The 14196-nt window shown below is 36.9% G+C and overlaps 1 protein-coding gene across 1 annotated transcript; it reads right to left on the reverse strand.

Moving 5' to 3' along the window:
• Positions 1-926: 926 nt before the first annotated feature.
• Positions 927-13280, reverse strand: ZCRB1 (zinc finger CCHC-type and RNA binding motif containing 1). Its single transcript, XM_008632766.2, has 7 exons — positions 13167-13280; positions 12981-13009; positions 10737-10848; positions 10547-10654; positions 9698-9807; positions 9514-9589; positions 927-8206 (listed from the first exon to the last, which is right to left on the reverse strand). The coding sequence occupies exons 1-7, from the start codon at positions 13248-13250 to the stop codon at positions 8075-8077; spliced, it is 651 nt and encodes a 216-aa protein (XP_008630988.1). The 5' UTR covers positions 13251-13280; the 3' UTR covers positions 927-8074.
• Between the last annotated feature and the right edge of the window lie 916 nt (positions 13281-14196).

Below are 14196 nucleotides of genomic sequence, written 5' to 3' on the forward strand. Positions count from 1 at the left end.
TTTTCCCTAAACCACTATTCAGCAGTAGTAGTGCTAGGAACATTTGGGAAACATCCTTACTATAGATCTATAGAAATATAAATCAAAATACAGAATAACCATCTGCTGGTTAGCTTGTTTTTATGAAAAGGGACATGGAGCTTATTTTTGTTTCTAAGTGAATTGCAGTACAATAGATGAAATGCATAAGCTTAAGACAGTATATTTGAAGTCATGTACAAATATTACAGAGATTCCTCTGCACACTGCTTTCTCTTTTAGAAATGAAGATATGATTCTAAGGTATTTTCTGCCAAACATCAGCAGATTCCCACAGTAAACTCTGAAACCCTTAAAAAGGAGGAGGGAAAAAAGAAATAAAAAAATAATGGAACATCTAATAAGCCTTTTAAGATAGCAACATAAAAAATACTGCCTATCATAATACCGTGGCATAAAATACATATTTTAAAACCAGTTATCAATGAATAATGCACTTATCACTCAGACTGGAGGCACGTATGAAACTCATACTTGAGTATTCTCTAAAGGAATAGGTCTAGACATTTGAAATAGAGTTTCTTGGCCTCTCTCATCAGCTGAAGCCTAAGTATGATATATCTGTCAACAAACACGGCAGCAAACATTAACCTGTGTGATTCATTGCTGGTTTTGCTACAATTAATTTAGTAAAGACCATGTAAATTTTAATAATCTCAGTGAATTCAATTTAACTCATTCATATTATGTGAAGGAACTACACCAAATACATTGCAAGAAGAAAGAGAAACAGAGATGTTAGGAAAGTTCCCAGTCAGCTGATTTTAGAATTAACTTCTTGTGCCCTACTCATTATTAATACAAGTAGGTTTAGAACAGAACATAAGACAAACTTTTATTATTAGTTGTTCACTTCAGCTTGCTAGGGTTGTTTCCATTTTTAAACATTTTATATTTTTCTGATTAATTGAAAAAATAGATGGGCTAAGTAAGACAGAAGATAACTGAACCACTCACTTTACAAGCAGCTTACTGAAGGAAAAATCTGAATGAGTAAAGTCTCCTGCAGTTGGAAACCTAGGCCTTTATTTAAACACTAAATTTAGTCAATGACAATAAAAGTGGAAAAGTAATTGGACAGCATAACTAAATGAAGAGCATAGCTGGAAAGCAATGTTGTTTTTTAAAAAAGCCTCTTGCAGGTAAAGTATAGTTACAATGAGACATCCTGATGCTGATCTGCAGACTGGATATCACACATAAAAAACCACAGAGCAGAAATCTATACATCTGAGAGTCAGAAATCTAGGGAGGGAATATTCATTATTGGCAGAATCACCAATAGCATGTTATGAAAAAGGAAAAAACCCTCAGCATAAATCATAACAATGGTGAAGAGAGACAGGAGGACTTTGTCATCCCAACAGCTGGAAAAACTGAACAAAGCTCTGAATAGTACAATCCCCTGAGGGAAGGAGGAACAGGACATCAGTGAAGTGAGTTCAAGAGGCACCAGTTATCAGATACATCATTAGATCTTTTAAGTTAGTTATTGGCTAAAGCACTCTTGAACATTGACACAAAGGATAGACTGGAAAGTCATTTGTGACCTTATTTTTCAAAAAAATGCTGAGCTGCATCCATCTTTACCATATTGCTGTGAAGTCTAAATATAAATGCTATAGATGTGTGTTGGTGTGTGTGTTTATTTTCATAAACCTATTTTGCTCCATTCTGTCCCTTATTCTGATGCTGAACTCGGCTATACCAAAATTCTCAGTCTCACCTGCCATTTTTCTTATTTGTTTTCTTCTCACTTCTGAATCTCTCCTTCCTTTCCTACCCAGAATAGATTCCACAAATCCACTGTGCTGTCTGCATTCAAGTCTCTCATGTCAGAATCTACCTAGGTAGAAAGTTTACAAAAAATAGTTCTTCTAACAGGTATCATCGTGCCCCAAGAAAAGCCAGTTAAAGCATGATGACAACATGAAGATGTAGCAAACCTCATCTGCATTAATATAATCCATGTTATACTTCTATGTGACTGAAATGAAGTCTGTGGAGTTAGACTTACTACATTTGCGTACTCCAGACAACCACATACATTTAATCTACATAAACTCTGATCTAAAGTACAGTGAAGAAGAGGATCTGTAGAAGGAAACCCGAAAATGTTTAGTATAACTGATATACACTTATTCTGGATGGATATTTGGCTTACCCCTTCTTTGCCCTGCCTGCCTCCTTCCCTCCTCCACTGGCTCCCAGCCCCTGGAAGCAGTGAAATTGCATCCAGAGAATGCTGTTATAATAATTACTCCTCGCCCCTTCCTTAAAGGTGCAGAGTAATCTGTGTGCAGTGCTCCTACCACACTCAGATCAAGAGAGCCGAGTACCTTCCCGTCAACCGCTTTCCCATTTCAAAGGTGTGCAACACAGTACAAAGTCCACCATCCTAGCACAAATAACACAGGAGTGAAAAAAAGGTGAAAGTTTTGCAAGGGCTACTTTGTCCTGAACTCAAGTACTTTATCATGGTCTTGACCTAGTTTTGCAGCTAATGGAGAGGATTCTGGACATTCTCCAGCAGCTTCAGCTAAATTAGATATGAACATGAGTAAGGCCCTGGGGCCTTGCATTCCCTGGGATGCCACAGGCATGGGACTCACAGACAATCCACCCTAGCTACAGAACTGTGTTCCAGATTTTAATTAACCAAGTTTTCTCGGTTAAGCTTTTCCTGCGAAAAGCCTCCCACAGTAAAAACACTCCTTAAAAATGTTATGCTGCAGCAGATGAAAATAAACCTAGCTGATGAATTTTCAAAAACTTTCTTGGAAAGAGCATAATTTCAAGGACTACAATCATTCATTCCAGATACATGGTTCATGAACTCAAAAGCATCACATCCAAGTACTGCATGTTCTCATCTTTCCTAACTGCCATATGCTGCTCAGTCGTTTCATTTTATATGCACCCTCAAGGCTTCAGGCTTCATGGGCAGATGGCTCTTTGCCACCTAATCAAATTCACACATCAAATACATCTCAAGTGAGGTCTTTTGTAGAACTGTATCCTCCTTTAGTTTCTCCTCCTTTCTTGAGCATTTGAACATCAGAACAAACTTGTACTACCAAAAGGTTCATAATATTCAGCTATAAGACACTCATTCTTCAATTAAGCAAACATAGTACAAGCAGTTCTATCCCACTCTAAAAATACAATTCAGTGCCTTGGGACTTCACAAGATACCCACAGAATCCTTAATATCCCTTTTGGTTCTATTTTGGGTCTCTCCTGCTTCCATAGCCACATGTGTTCTTTGAACAGAACACATCTACATCCTCTGCCTCTACATAAGCAGTATGCAATCAAGTGACAGTTTTTGCTGCACTACACAGTGCTTGATGCAGTACCTAAATTTGGATGCCTTCTAACTCTCTTTAACAGGATATTGATAAAACTGAATTTTCATGGATCAGCTCATCTTGATGTAGGCTCATGGCCATTGCCTCTCATGAACTTAAAACCTCAGAGCTGCTTTTGATTTTTTGGAGCATCCTATTAATCAGACAGGAAACTTCACATATTAGTAACTGTGGTATTTCTTCAAGCTACTGCTACCTACATTGCCTAACTGGGTTGGTTAAATGTTTCACACGCTTTTATCACATTCTACTGCCACAATTTCTGCAACTCTTTTAGTTGCTACATTACCTGTCACATCCATTAAATGCATGCATAAGCACACATCTTGTCTGAGTGCACAGCAGGGTCAGGGTTAGCCTGACAGTGATGGAATGTTGTTTCTCAAACCTGTACAATTCTTCAACTTAAAAAATACTGCTTTCTTTACATGGATAATCTCCTCGCCTTATTCCTTCCAGGATATGTTTTAAAGATACCAGGATAGATACAAGAAACAAGGTCATCTACATTAAGAATGATTAAATCCTCCACTTTACACCTTTTTCTCTAAAGAAGGAACAGTGTAGTAATTTTTAATATTGCGTTCAACAGCTATGGGAAAAAACCCTCACCCTGTTAAGATCTGTAAGATAAACAAAGCTGCTGAGTATGAACATTTTAAGGACACCTAAAAATGGTCTTGTAATCTATACTAAAAAGAAGCAATCAGTTATCTAATACCAGTTATTTGAAGATAGCACATTTGGAAGAGTATTATTTGAAATATTTTTATAGAAGAGCAATAGCAGAAGAGTGATGGAATATATCATCATACTGACACTGCAGATGCAAAATAGAACAGAAACATTCTATATCTACTTTCTATCTATCTACTGTTCATAGTAGCACTTATTAAATTGCTTAGAAAAGCTAGATGTAAACTGTGATATTTTAAAACGGCATTTATTATATTTTGTCTCAGAAGACTACAGCTAAACAGACTGCACAGCTCACCTTCCCAGATGCTACAGTCATCTCTGCATATTAAAGAAGGGCTATCCCAGAGAACACAGTGACCCAGAAGCCAAAGATAGTGTTTACAATTTCTTCCAGACATCACCTATTTAGCTACATATAGTTCTTTATATTTACAGTCCCTTCTATTGCTCTGCTGAGAGTAGTAACCTGAATATGCCAAAAACATAGTGGGAGCCTGCTAAACATGGACTAAAATTACTCCTGTGTCTCATAGCTGCAATGGTTTTAACAAGTGCTGCACAGGCACAGTATGAGTAATACCATTTATAATCAATTAAGCTAATCATCCTTATCCTACTTCCATATCCCTTCTTCCCCAAGGACAGATAAAAGGCATCTCCTAGTGATTTTTTAGACACTACTGTGTTAGCCATTTCAATAGACAAGAGGTCCTATGACCCAGAACACATTTTGACAATTTTCAAGCTGTTTTGAAAATATGAAAGACAAAATCTAGTAAGTGGGTATTTGCAGAAAGACACAAGTTTTTGACGTTATTTTAAAAAAAACAAAGTCTGCCACTTAGAGTAATTTTCTCTATAATCAGAGCCATATTATTTGTACTCTAAAACTAGAATTCAGCTTGCAAGCCTAAGGTAGGTCCTCAAAGTATTAGAAATAACCCTAAACCAACACACAAGCTGCACAGGAATCCCTCAGAAGAAAACTCCGTGGTTTTTCTAACAATAACAGGAAGGTGTTCTACAAGGCATTTTCTGTTCTCTTTTAATAACAAGGCTACACAGTCTCACCTGTCTGGCCCAGAGCCATAGAGCCACCCACACTGTTTCCTGCTTCCACAATTGGTGCTTTATGATACCAAACTGACAAAAGCACCACTGCCTTGCTTGAACTTTGCACACTAATTGAACCCTCTTGGCCTGATCTAAATTAGGAGCTTTGTACACAAGGGAGGGAAGACTCTCCCTTGCTCCTCAGCACTGATGGAATTCAGGTGGAAACCTGAAGCCATGCTGATTAGAGTAGGCAAGGGTAGGCATGAACGGGAGCAAATCCCTCCACGCTGAAAGTCATAGAGACTTTATTGACAAATTTTGGCCTTAACTTTTTTCAGGATGAGGCAGTTGTATTGGGGGTGCTGCAGAAAACAACTTTATATTCAAGCAAGCAGAACAGGTACTTATGCTATCAAATGTAATGGTTATCTAATGCTAGTGTTCAGAATTTCTCACCTAGAAATGCTTTGTTTTCTTCCCAACAAAGAACTGAAACTTAAAATGATTCAGGAAGCCAAGTGCAAAAATCCTATTCCTGAAAGTCCCCTTAGACTGTATTTTAGGCATTAGGTGCATCCTTCTAAGACAAAAACTAGACACACTGCTAATCAAGAGAAGTTCAGAATTAAGAAAACTGTTAAAGGAAGATGATTTAAGGTAAAGAATTCTAGATGCTGCTTCTGCACAGAAGCAGACTCATTTTTATGTTTTTTTTTTTTCCAATGTCACCTACCTCAAGTGACTTTATACTTGGAACAAAAGAGCATGGAGGAACAACACTGCGTCAGTTGTAACAGTCTGGACTGAGCTACTGCTTCATGCCGACAAAAGCAAATCCTATGGGGAAAGCAGTGAGGCAGAAGCAGCAGACTAGAAAGATGTATCAACATGCTTCAGCTACTGGAACTCTGGAAAAAAGTACTGTATTAGGTCAGAACAATAGCCAGTTTTGTTTTTTATTTGAAGATATTTCTGAGTGGAAACTTTAACATTTTAAAATACTGTGTTCCACATGTAAGTCTAATCCTTTTGACCCCACAACCCTGAAAAAAGTCTCATGGCAGTGAGTTCCACTAGTACATTACACGGTGTAATGAAATAAAAGTTTGAAGCTTGCTGTCTAATCACTCCATTGAAATCTTAATTCTTGGAAGCTATCAAATATTTCCAAACCAAAGTCATCGACAATGTTGAACTGGTCCGCTTGTCATATTTTAGTTTTCTATCTTTTTTTAAAACCAGCATTGAATATGGTATTTGAGAAGAAGACAAATCCTGATTTTAAGTAGTGGCATAATCTTTTTGTTTGTTTTGCTCTTTTTTTTTTTTTTTTTTTGGACTCCCATTGAGCCCTAACCTAACATTTGAAGAAAAACATGATGGCAGCATTATTTGCTTCCTTAGTAGTGTTTAGAACACCTCAAGCTTCATAATTGCACACATGATGTAGAGTGATTTGCATTTATTAACAAAAAGTTATGCCTGGCAGTTTAGCTCTCAGTTATTCAGTACTAAGAGATCTTCCCAACATTCAGTAAAGGAAGCTTCGGATTTAATATATAGTACTTTCAGCAAAAAGTCAAAGTCAGTCTTAAAAACATTCCTTGGATTACTGAGTCCAAGACCTTCCTGTATCTAGAGCCCAATACTCCTTCCTATTCTGGTGACTTGAGTAGCTTGCACAGAAAAAACTTGTATTACTTCATTCTCGTTTCTGAATTCTTCTGTTTAAGGAGCAACAGAAGGCACCACAATGACCTTCTGAATGTCACTACTTTATATTAGCTTAGAGGGTGTGTGTGTGTGCGTCTGTGTTTCTTTGCTTTGCACCCAGTTATATATTTGAATGTAAATTGGTATTAATTAAGAATACATAATGGTATATTTGGATTTACATTTTCTATATTTGGAAGAAAATCAAGTCCTGATGAGCAAACAGGAAGAACTGAAAATAGAAAGGGGCCAGCTTGTCTCTTCTTCCAAGTGTGAAATTGTGGATGTATTTTATATTGTGCTTCCTAAAAGTGAAGGGTTTAGACTACACACCAATATAAAATGGGTACCACAAAAACCACATGTCTGTGGTCTTGGGAATGATCACAGTTACAGGAGAACATGCCTAGAACCCTAGAGAGGTCTAAGGACAGAAAAAGTCTGAACTGCTTTATGTGCAGAATAGGTGGCAACACACTTTGCTAAGAGACCATGACAGTTCCAAGTATACATGAAAGCTGATTTTTAGGCAAAGGAAACTATGCCTTTTGAATTTTGCCGACAGGTTCAGATGGCTGTGATGCAGGTTAGATCCACACACGACTGTGATCCAGGTTAGGTACGAGCCTATTTAAAACCCTGTGGATAACCCTTGTTAGCCACTCAAACTGCAGTCAGGAGAAACAGTGACCTAATTTATTATATTATTGCATGAAGAGTTAAAAGACAATGCTTAAAGCTGAAATTCAACCCTATGCAGAGGAACTAGTGCAAGATTCATATTGTACTTAAGTACTACTAAAGCACTGCTTTCAAACAGACCAATACATAAAGCATCAGTGGTGCTAACAATCATCCTAAGAGGAACTCCTCTTAGGAAAAAAGCCTTGGGAAATTCTCTCATGAAACCCTTCACTGCTAGGACTTGGGTCGAGACACTAACACTGCAGGTTGCATTCTCACACTTTTCTGGATTTAAGTGTACAATCACATCATTTTCTTAAAAAATTGCCTTGAAAGGTAAGGTATTGAGACACAGATATAAAAAGATGAGAGAGTCAGGAGACAGAATAAAAATAAAACATGATTTTCAGTGTCTTCAACACCAAAACACACCTGTATTACAGATCACTTTGTAGCACTTTACAAAATGCACACTATATATATCTTATATATGCATTTAGAACAGTATTAGTTCAGTCACTAAGTTCTTCCTCATCACTGAAATAAGCGCTTTTCTTAATCCGTGGACGTTTTGAATCATCTGAAATTGAAGATTCCCCTGCGGTCTGGGTCCATCTTTGTTGTTCCTCCTCAATTTTGGCTTGCTATAATGAAGGAAGGAAAAGTATTAACTGGGATTAAGAAAAATTAAGGTGCATTACAAATAATAACGCTAATTATCAATATGCACTGAATTATTAAATAAGTTAAGAGAATTACAAGGGTTTATTTCCAGGTATACTGTGTGATCAAAGCACTAGGAAACGTTTCTGAAAGTATTTCTCACATGCAAGCTGTCTTCTACACCACAGCAGGCCGCCTGGACTATCCTGTATTCTCAAAAAGAGGAATTTTGCCCATGGCAAACTTCCAAAAATATAGAGCAGCTGAGATCTAAAGCAAAGAATGCCTCATGTTTTAAACTGATGTTATTGAATCGGCTTTGTTCCACTAGTAAGTCTTCTATCTGTTGTCCCTTGCAGTCATTCATTCAGATAATGAGTGCCTTTGGGGATTATTTCTGAAGGTTATTCAACTAATAGTTTAAATAGAAGCTTCCTATTTTTACCAGTTAAAATCCTTGGATGGTGATAGACATGAGAATGTTTCCTGGCTTTATAGGTTTTATTTCCAATTGTGGAGTTTTTGGGGAAAGGGAGGAAAATTGTGCATATTTGAATAATTTTTTTGGACTACAACATGTAAAAAGTTCTGCACTCCTTACAGTAATAGTCAGAACAAAGTTATTAACTTTTGAGGGTTTTTTTTGGAGGGACAGGCAGACAGGGGACAACTGTTGACCAGGGAGCCAAGAAATTTGAATATCAGGTCAGGATTGTTTTGTGTAGTGAAGCAAAAGAGTGTACAGATAAAGAAGTAATAGAGACAGTAATACAGATAATCTAGTTACATAACAAGATATGCATTCAATATGTTTTGGGAGATGAGGTCTATTAGAGAATGCGATGGTCTGTATTAGGCAAAGAAAGTGCCCCAGTAATAAATGTTCAAGGACATTCTAGTGAGTGCAGAGGATGTGTCCGGTCACTTATACATGACTGTTTTTCTGTCTCCTCAGTTAACAAAGCAAAGAAGGATTTGTGGGCAAAAACCTAGCAGAGCATCACAGCAGAGATGACAGAAGCAAATAGCAAAGGAGCTTGAAGGAAAGAAAAGGCTGCAACACACAAATACAGCAACAGTGAAAGAGCAAAAAACCCAAACAAAATTCCACTGAACATGACTGCAATGTAAAGAAGCCAACTATAACTACCAACTGCTGCTACCAAACCAGAGCCTGCTGAGTGCTATAGAGCAGACAGACCTATGCATGTATAGCACAGCTTTTGAAAAGAAGCTAAAGAAGGGAGTTGAATTTAAAAAGTAAATATTCCATGCTTCAATTTTGTACCTGAAAAGCTATGGCTTGGCTGAGGCTATCTAGAGCAGGGTCTTCTCCTTCCTCTTCGCTTTCTTCTTCCTCCTCACTTCATTGTGCAGAGAGAGGGAGAAAAAAAATACAGATCCTTAATTAAAGTGTTTAGTATGAAAAAGCTTCCTAAAAAAAGTAGTAACACGTAACTAAATATACATACATTTCTTCTGGCTCAACTATTTTCTTTCTCTTCTTCTTTTCTTTTTTTTTTGGTGGTTCCCGCTCCCCTAGCATATTTTTAGGACAAGCATAACTTAAGTGTCCTGCTTCCTTGGAGAAAAAGAAATATTGCTTAACAGAAGCCATTACAAACAACTATACGTTAAAACATATCGTGAGGGAAGTTCATGGGGGAAAAATGGAAGCAATTAGTTAGATCAATGGAATGCTGAATTAGCACACAGAAGACAAACTCTTCTCTAGGCCTGCCATGGAAATGAAGAGATTGGTGGTGATATGCAGGCTTAACTGCAAACTGAGAACAAGCTATGAGCACAGTAGGTTTCTTTGGCTGTTGCAATAACTCAATACACTACACACGGTGTATATTCAAGACAAGATAGAAACCTCAGCATTAACAATTTAAGACACAGGAGTGAGGTGACATTTTTGCTGTAAGAAGTGTTATGAATATAAAACAATGTTTGGACATTAAATACTATCCAAATATCAATGTCCTACATTACTATGTTCAGGAAAAGTCAGGAATTAATTAAAACTTAGAACTCACTTCTACATAAAACAGTTGTTTCCCATATTTATTTTACTGCCAACTAAATAATGAACTTCCAAAGATATAGCAAAAGCAGGTATTTTGAAGCAAAGGAGGCTATCATTGCAACAGTTTTCATATGCATCACTTATCTTTCTTGGGTTTTCTTTCTCTTTGTTACTTTCATTCTCATTACCATCTACTATTACTATTATTTAATAGTATTCCAATTATTAAGCTGTTCTTATCTCAACCCACGACTTTTGTCCATTTCTCTACATTTTTGGTTTTACTCACCCCACATTCGTAACACTTAGACTTATCAAAGTAGTTACGCCTGCGAATGAATTCTGCTGCTCTTCCATTATCAATGGCAATGCTTGCTTTTATTACTCTTCCAAACAACTACAGAAAATTGGAAAGAAAAGTTAAATGTTTTGAGACTGAAAGCCCAACCCTCCTGCCACAAAAACTTTCCACAATTTACCTGTTTGTTATTAAGTGCCCGAGAACAGTTTTGTGCAGATTCTTTATCCAGAAACAAAATAAAGGCAACTCCTTTGCTCTTTCTGGTGTCTTTGTCTTTCATAATGGTAACTCTGGAAACATATAACCACATTATTGATACACCATAATTTCTTCAGAGATATTTTTTCCTTAAAGGTCTCAGTGGGATCTTAGCTTTGTTACACAGCAAAAGGGTTAAAGTATATTTAACAAGAAAAACGCTCTAACAGAAATTCAAAGGAGCAGCTAACGTGGCCATATGCTTAGAGGTAGAGTGGAGATGAGTTTAAAAAAGTGTGTGGGGTCTTTCTGGGACCAGCATCACTCTTAATTCCCTTGGGTGACTTGAAGAACAGAGAACATAATCTTTAGATTTACAAGTAACCTAACTGGAGGGAACTACGCATACTGGAAGCAAAAGGAAAATTCAGGAGTAATCTGACCATTGCTATTATTGGTGAAAAGCACAGTGTGAACTGCCTCCAAACTGAGAAATCTATGTTTGTGTAGGACTAATCAGCTAAACAGGATCACAGTAGGAAACACTAACTACATGCAGTATTGCTCTACAAATATCTCCAACTGAAATCCAAGGATCGTAGATGCACGTGTTATTTCACATGACATACGAAGTTAAATCCTCAGTCTAACATTGAAACCAACAGCTTCAATAGCACATTGAGAAGCTCAGGAAAATCTAGAAACAGTAAAAAAAACCTGTGACAAAAAAGATTTACAAGACACGGCTGGGCGGTGTGTATGGCAGGAACCCACACATCCTCAATTCTTTCAATATTAATCTCAATTGTATTTAGCCCTGAAAAAACCTAACAAAACAACAACAGTGAGAACCAGAACGTCAGTCTACAAGGACATAAAAATAAAAGTACATGTAAAAAAGTAGGGAATACACTCCTCCTTATGTCCACCACAGGCACAACAAGGTTCAGCCATAAGGCAAGCCAAAATTTTAAGTAGTAACAAAAACCACCAAACCCCACTTCAATATAGAAGGCCTACCACATAGCCTGTATAAGTAACAGATGACCTACATTGTAAAAAGTTTATAAAATAAAAACACAGTAAAGAAAGCTCAAATTTCCCCAAATACATGCACGAAAACGTTGAGCTTAGAGAAGAGTTTTACTACTGAAGTCTCTTGGACAAGACATGTCCATGTGCATGCATTAAGTTCAAGCATCAATAAAACTGACCTTAAAACAATTCTATTAATTTTTTTGCCAAGCTACTCTTTGAAGAATTCCAATAGAAGCCTGGTATGACTGTCAGGCTTCTAATTGGGATATTGAACGTATCAGTTAATAACACAAGAATAGAAATAATCAAGTGTGACAGATCTTTAAAAAGCCAGGAACTTCTTGGAGCCATAGAAAGTCTGATTTCTTACTGAACAAACTGAGTTGAAACCATAATAGTCAGGATATATTGGCTTTTCCTGCTATTTGTCACCTGAAACACACTTCTGAGACTTCAAAAACTTTGAAACTCCATATATCACAGATTACTGCAACAGCTACTAGAAGTTAGAGATGGTATTTGCTGGTTTAGGATTAAAAACTGAAGACTTGAGTCTCCTTATTCTGATCAATTAAAAAAAAAATAAACAAATCAGTCAGTTCCTTACTGTGGCATCTCCTTTTGTCATTTGAACATAGAGGCAGATATTCACATAAATTGTTCATGAATGCCCCACATATTGAAAGCCATCAATGCAGCCTTACATCTAGCTTTAAGTAAAATACAAAGTAGTCACAATAACAAGTCCCTCTAGAATCACGGAGAACTGTACACTACAACTGTGGGAACTGTGATATCTAGTTCACATAAGAAGCAGCTCCCACTTTCACACTTACCCACTGTGCCCCACATGTGTTCAAGGAAAGGGGAATAATACTAGAAGAATCCTGTTTCAACTGTTTCTTGGAAAGGACTGATGGTATGTAACAACATTCTACTTGCTCTTAAGAAATGGTTAGCAAAACCCGTCCCCAACACAAATATTCTTGTATTATGTATGTAACTGCAAGAACTTCCAGTCATTAAATTAAATTTATACTTCATTAAAAATGAACAGAACTTCAATACATTCATATTCCACATTCATACTTAAATTACAAAAAGCTCAAGACTTTCAAGTGAAGAAAAGACATAAAATATTTAAAATGAGAGGTACAAAAATAGAAGGCCATATCAGGTCACTTACTTGACAACTTTCCCATACTTCGAAAATATCTGAAACATAAAATAAAATAAAAAGATTTAACAACAGACAACTGCATTTCACTAATAATAAATTTATCATGACAAACTTACATATATCAGTATTGACTTTACACTCAAAATTGTTGTCAACAAGTTTAATCTAAACAATGCATCTCTTAAAACTTACCCTGTACAGATCATTGTTCGTCAAAGCAAAGGGTAAATTGGAGACATACACTGTGCTTTTGCTTGGTGCCAACCCACCACTCATTTTTCTGATGAAAGGAAAGAGAGAAGAGTTAAACTGTATTCAAGAAGGAAATCAGTTAATAAAATGGTTTCAGGACTTTCAATTTTATTTCAACCTAGCCCAGACAGCCATGATAAAGTTGTAGGAGAGCGTAGCTATCACTTCCCTTGCATCATTTCACATGAAAATGAGTGTTTGCCTTCATGGGCTACAGAAGACATACATTCCTTCCTCCTCTCCTGGATCCAAACATATTTTTGTTCTATGTGAGTCGATTTGTAGTCATGAAAAACCAGACAAGTTAGTGTACTTACAATAATCCTCTACTGATCTGTGCAATAAGAAAGTTTGGGGGCCAAAAGAAACAAGCAATGTCCATTTATTAAATGTTATGGCCAACATGTGAAATTACTGACCTTTGTACCAGTACCATCATGATCTGATTCTTTTTACAATATCAGTTCAGCTGCATTCAACATGGACTAAAATACAGTTGGTTCAGGGGAAAAAAAAAGCCTCCCTGAAGCAGAGTCCTAATTATTGTGGGGAGGGAGATAAATACATTTTAAAGTCAATGTAGTATGATGCTAAAGCAGCATGCTCTCATTTTCTCTCTTAGCTGTTGCTCAGGTTTCTGCACTCCTCTAGAACTGCATGTGTCCAGAGCTGACTGTAAAACAGCATCTCTGTAGAAGCACTCCCCTTTCTCCTCCTGATTAGGCAGCTTTCTCCTGGCAGGAAGCAGGAAAATTTCCAATCTTTCTATTTTAATTTCCAATCTTTTCTATACTCCTGAAACTGAGTATGTCTGGAAACAATGAATCAATTAAAAATACTGTTATAACCACATACACATCACCTAATACTAGGTGAAGAGTAACAACTAACTTGAGAATGAAGAGCCAATGTTTTTCTTCACATTTGGACATTTCCCAAAATTTTAGGTGGTGTAAAGTCTGTGCAAAAC

The sequence above is a fragment of the Corvus brachyrhynchos genome, unplaced genomic scaffold (genome assembly GCF_000691975.1).
Source record: "Corvus brachyrhynchos isolate BGI_N302 unplaced genomic scaffold, ASM69197v1 scaffold32, whole genome shotgun sequence".
NCBI classification, from domain to species: domain Eukaryota; kingdom Metazoa; phylum Chordata; class Aves; order Passeriformes; family Corvidae; genus Corvus; species Corvus brachyrhynchos.

Bases quoted from the DNA above. Each gene is read 5' to 3' on its own strand.
- ZCRB1 (XM_008632766.2), bottom strand. From the start codon at position 13,250: ATGAGTGGTGGGTTGGCACCAAGCAAAAGCACAGTGTATGTCTCCAAT. The intron at 13,010-13,166 runs GTAAGTTTTAAG...TTTATGTTTCAG, and splicing joins CGAACAATGATCTGTACAGG to ATATTTTCGAAGTATGGGAA. The intron at 9,590-9,697 runs GTATGTATATTT...TGCACAATGAAG, and splicing joins ATAGTTGAGCCAGAAGAAAT to TGAGGAGGAAGAAGAAAGCG.